At 40.2% G+C, this 5254-nt stretch overlaps 1 protein-coding gene across 1 annotated transcript in view; it reads left to right on the top strand.

Moving 5' to 3' along the window:
• The first annotated feature begins 1637 nt into the window (after nt 1-1637).
• Nucleotides 1638-5254, top strand: part of LOC103702799 (glyoxylate/hydroxypyruvate reductase HPR3-like) — a 4927-nt gene continuing 1310 nt past the window's right edge. Inside the window, exon 1 of the mRNA XM_008785364.4 lies at nt 1638-2241. Coding sequence (XP_008783586.3) covers nt 1711-2241 — 531 coding nt within the window. The 5' untranslated portion in view covers nt 1638-1710. The remainder of the gene's footprint in view (nt 2242-5254) is intronic.

Below are 5254 nucleotides of genomic sequence, written 5' to 3'. Positions count from 1 at the left end.
CTTCTAAGCAAAAATGAAGCAGGTGGGCAGAAAGGTAGGTTTTGATACTCATTGGATCATTTGATGATCCAATGCAATATTAGTCCTTGATCATTTATCTAGATGCATGAAAATGGAAAATCATGATCTGAGTTTGGACTACAAGATCTATATTCTTATGTGTTTATATGCGATCAAAGGTCGGTGGTATATCAGACCACATCATATTCAACTCTCTTCCAAACTAAATAGCATCGGTGTAGGTGGAGGTGGAAGATGTGATTATTCCTCACTAAGAGGAAGGCTGAGCTAGAAGAACATCTAATTTTTTGTCAAAATGGAGTAAAGAATATATAGACATAAAGAAATGTATGCCATAATTTGACCTAATGCTAAACACCATTTCTCATGGGTGAATATAAGAGTCCAAAGATTCTTCGGGCAAGAGAAACCGAATTACCTCTTCCCAATCTCTTCTTGATAACACATTCCATGATGGAAATGCCGGTTGGGACTCTCCCGTGAAGAATTGCGCTTGGAGGATCTTGAGGGTTCAAATCCTCGATATTGCTTTAAAAAGACTATTGATATCTTATATCCCAATGATATTGGTTATTCTTAAAAACACCAACCAACAAGCAAATCTTACATAACCCAAAAGGTAGGGGGTACAATGTGGGCTAGGTTAATCCAAATTCGAGTTAATCCATCTTTTTGGTCAAGATGGACCAATATATTTGTCCACTAAATCTGGACCTAAACAACCAATTCAACATTGAGTTTGATAAAGTTCGAAGGCTTGGACAACCTAGTTCAACCCAAACCTACCTAGATTAAACTGATCCCAACTTGTATATTATATATTTTCTCTTTAAGTCAACGCTAGTTGCCTAAAGTACATTAATGCAGCCCTATCAATCCAGCATGACCCAGTAAAGCTCAATTTATCCTTAGATTATCCAACCAAACCGGACTCAACCCAAGTAATATTTGGGTTAAAAGTGAGTTGAGTAGGGTTTGGATTGCATTACTTAAATTTGAAGAAGCCGGATAGGAATACTTAAATCTTAGTCTTTAAGCTAATCGAACTTTCACAAACTATAATCTCAAAGTGAAAAGGAAGCATGTAATTACGTAGGTTGTGATACTTATTGGACCATTCGATGATCCAATGCAGCACTAATCCTTGATCATTCACTAGGATGCACTAAAAAGCACGATCATGATGTGAGCATGACTACAGAGTCTGTATCTATCATGTATCTTATGTGTGATCAAAGATCAGTGATGTATCAGACCACAGCTTATCCATCTCTCTTCTAAACTAAATAGCCTAAATGTGGGTGTATGTGGAATATGTGATTATTCCCCCTCTAAGGAAGGTTGATGTGGAATAGTATCTAATTTTCCTTCAAAATAGAGTGGAGAATATATAGACATAAAGTGGTGCATAGCATAAACTGACCTCATGCTGCAGGCCATCCTCATGGGTGAATATAAAATACTAAAATAGTTTAGATAAAAAAAAAAAATTATATTCTACAAGATGTACACCATCATGTGGCCATGTATACTGTCAATCTCGTTCATTCATCAAATGGTTATCTTAATATACTGCTATAAAAATAAATAGTTATGATTGATGCATGACCATATGGAGAAACTCTTAGCAAGAAAACGAGAGGAAGAAACCAAATTACCGCACCGACAAGCTTGCAAGACGAGAACGGAATGGAGAGACGAAAGGCCGTCGCAAGAGCCACCTCACGCCTACAACTACTACTAGCTGGCAGCAGGAGTGCCCCGCCTATGGCCTCGTCGGAGGAGCAAACGGAGCCTCGGCCGCCGGTCCTCCTCCTCCGGCGGGTGGCCCCCGCCTACGACGCCGCCGTTTCGGAGAAGTTCCACCTCCTGAGGCCGTGGGAGTCCCCTCTGCCTCGCGACCAGTTCCTCGCCGCCCACGCTGGCTCCGTCCGCGCCCTCCTCATCAGTGGCCTCGTCACCCTCGACGCCGCCACCCTCGACGCCCTCCCACGCCTTGGCTGCGTCGTCACAACCAGCGCCGGCGTCAACCACATCGACCTCGCCGCCTGCGCTCGCCGCGGCATCGCCGTCGCCAACGCTGGTACCGTCTTCTCGCCGGACGCCGCGGACTACGCAGTCGGCCTCCTGATCGACGTCCTCCGCCGGGTGTCCGCCTCAGACCGCTACGTCCGAAGGGGTCTGTGGCCGGTCAAGGGAGACTATCCTCTTGGTTTTAAGGTCAAGTTTCAGCTACTCTCTCGGATTCTCTCTTCTAATTCTTGCGTTAGTTTTCTGCCGTCGATTAAATTAATGGCCCCAGTAGAAAATTTTCTAATTGCTTTCAATTATGCGTTACTATTGCTAGGATTCTACTTTGTAATAGTGCTTTTGTCAAATTGACCTTGTGAATTGGCACTGTAAGATTACCCAAATTCATGGCACAAGTTTTATCTTGTTCCATCTTTTCCTTCTCTCCTTTCTTGAGATTTTGAAGGTGGTGGTCTGCTTTAGAGTCTCCAATAATGAGTTAAAGAACAATGATTTGAGGCAGTTTTCCATCTGTCTTAGAAAAACTTCAATCATTTCTCGGGTCCATTTCCATGTAAAATTTTGTTGATTTTTGACGAGTGCAACAAACTAAGCATATAGAGAGTAGAGACCTTGCACCATCAATTATAGAGAGTAGAGACCTTTGCAGCACTCTTAAGAAAGTAATTGCTCTAGATTTGTCTGTCTTGAGGGATTCATTTTTCCCTTTCAAATTTGTATTTCTATACAGTTTTTCGATTTCCTATCAGATTTTCGTTTAGCAGTTCCCCCGCAAAGTCTCTGTCCTCATACCATGCTTGTCAGATGTTTGTTCTTTTGCCTCACTGATATGGCACGATGCATGCTAGTCTGAAGATGTCAAGCTAGACCATACCAAGAGAAAGGAAAGTTCTGTTATTGTAGCGTTAAATATGTCTGGCTAGGCTTCGCTATTTTGATTAGACTAAAATGCTATTGTCGAACATGTATAGATGCGACTAAGTGTGTCTAGGAACCATTTTTTGGATATGGTGAAATTATAGGCTGTTTGCTGGATATAGCCCTTAGTGGAACCTATTATTGATACATAATGCTGACTCCAAATAGATGGGAGAAGTATTAATGGTTATAGATGATAATAGTTTTATAGGGCCGTTCATTGAGTCTTCAATGTGGCTTCAATGAGGGACAATATAGACAAATAGACACATAAGACTACCAGTTTAAAGTATTCACATGCTGCCAAAACATGCAAGTTGACAGTCCAGATTTACATGAAGCATGATTAGAGCATGAAGTAATTGAGAAAAGGAAAAGTGGAGAGGAAGAAACTGTTGCTTCAAACCTACTAACCAGTTATAAATCTACTCATGCAGGAGCATCATCATATGAAAGACTAATATTTTTTTTTTATGATAACTAGTAGCCTGATTTTCCTTTCCTCTGAAATTTATATTAGTGTATTGGTGTCAGAAAAATGGTTAAAATTAGAAAAAAATTACAGTTTCACCCCCTCAACTTAGCCTGAGTTCCACTCAAATCCCCTCTTGTAATTATATCCCTCAAATTACTTGGTTAACCTAATTTCATCCTTTGCCCATTAGCTGCTCAGTGTCGTTGCAAATGACATAAATACCCTTTCTCTCTTAAAACCCAAAATCTTCCATAAAATCTAAATTCCCTTCTCTCTCTTCCTCTCGCTAGCCCTTGAAGCCCGCTGTCATGGTTGCTCGGTTCTTCCTGTCATGGCCGGCGATTGCTTTGATGCACTGAGTTGCCTTGTTGTTTTCTTTCTTTCTTCCTCATGTTTTGTGATGATTATTATGGTCCTTTTGTTGTTGGATTGGATCTAGCTGTGGGATTATGAGAATGTTCATGGTGATTGGTCACCATCTTTGATGTGGTTCTGGCCCTAATTAATGAATGCCTTTGATTCGGTAATCATGGTCGTCAATTGCCCCTTCCTTTTCCCTTTTCATGTTATGTGTAATTATTTGATCTTGCCCATGCTTTGTTGTGGATGTGGCCTGTCGAAGGCCGTAACCACCCCCTCCAATTCTCTCACCTATCGGCAGACTTCTGCCAAATTGATAAGGTATTCCCTTGTGTCCCTAGCAATCGCCTTAGATTCAGGCATAGGTTATGTCTTTTTTCTTGCCCAAACATGGGTTAGCTTTACGAACAATCTTAACTAGTTAACTTTCTTTCTCTCTTCTCTATATATGCTAGCTTGGGCCTATATGGAATCGGAGATGTTGCACTTCCCAAAGAAAAAGGTAAAGGGCCTTTATAGCCTAAGACAAGGATAAGAGCTCAAACAGATGTTTTTAAATTACTGTAATTAACTAAAAGTTATGAGTTTTCATTTCTGGAAAACATATCTAATTTAGGGGAGTAGTAAAAGAGTTGGTTTGTGCCACTCTATATTCAAAATAGGTTTCAAAATTCATTGAGTCGTTATGGTAATATGTGAGTCCATAAAAGAGCAAATCATCAATGACCTATTCATATAATGATCGATCTTAAAAATATATAAGTTCACCAACAGTTCTGTTACAATTAGGATGTTATTTTTTTTGCAAGGAAAAGGTATATATAGTGTTGATGACTTCTTTTGTTTGTGAAATAATACTTGCGGAGCATTTCTACTACTTGGTTAATTCAGGAAGCTACCTCTCTTTTTTTTAAAAAAAAAAGGAAGCTACCTCATTAATTTGCTGCCGCAGTAGACAAATTGTAAGGTACTTATACTAGTATGCTCAGTACTTACGACATGCTATCATGACAGACCTTTTCCAGGACAAGTGCGGTGTATTGTCTGCAAAGATATGCCATCCCTCAACCAAGCCAACTTCGTTACCCCTGAGCATGTCTGACTGGATTACTGCTTATCATGTCCAACTTGCTTGGCAGTTGCATCTTGCCCAGGCCACCTATGAGGCTATGACTGCTTTGGCACCAGACAGGGTCTGGTGGCCTCTTTACATGCACTGGTGGCTAAGCATCTGCCTGTGCTGCCTCTTGGGCTTAGAAATCACACTATTAGTTATCAATGACCAATCTAAGTATTAAAAATGAAGTAATTGTAAAAAAATATTTTATAAAGGTTAACTTATGATCATTAATCTTGCAAGTTACTTGTAGAAGAGTTAAATTGTATCCAAAGATAAATTTCGATAATTCAGAGTTTGTAAGAGAGAAATTGCAGATGAAATAGCCTGTC

This window comes from Phoenix dactylifera, unplaced genomic scaffold (assembly GCF_009389715.1).
Source record: "Phoenix dactylifera cultivar Barhee BC4 unplaced genomic scaffold, palm_55x_up_171113_PBpolish2nd_filt_p 000392F, whole genome shotgun sequence".
In the NCBI taxonomy this organism is placed as follows: Eukaryota; Viridiplantae; Streptophyta; class Magnoliopsida; order Arecales; family Arecaceae; genus Phoenix; species Phoenix dactylifera.
The sequence above is the reverse complement of the archived record's forward strand: the minus strand, read 5'-3'. Positions and strand labels throughout refer to the sequence as shown.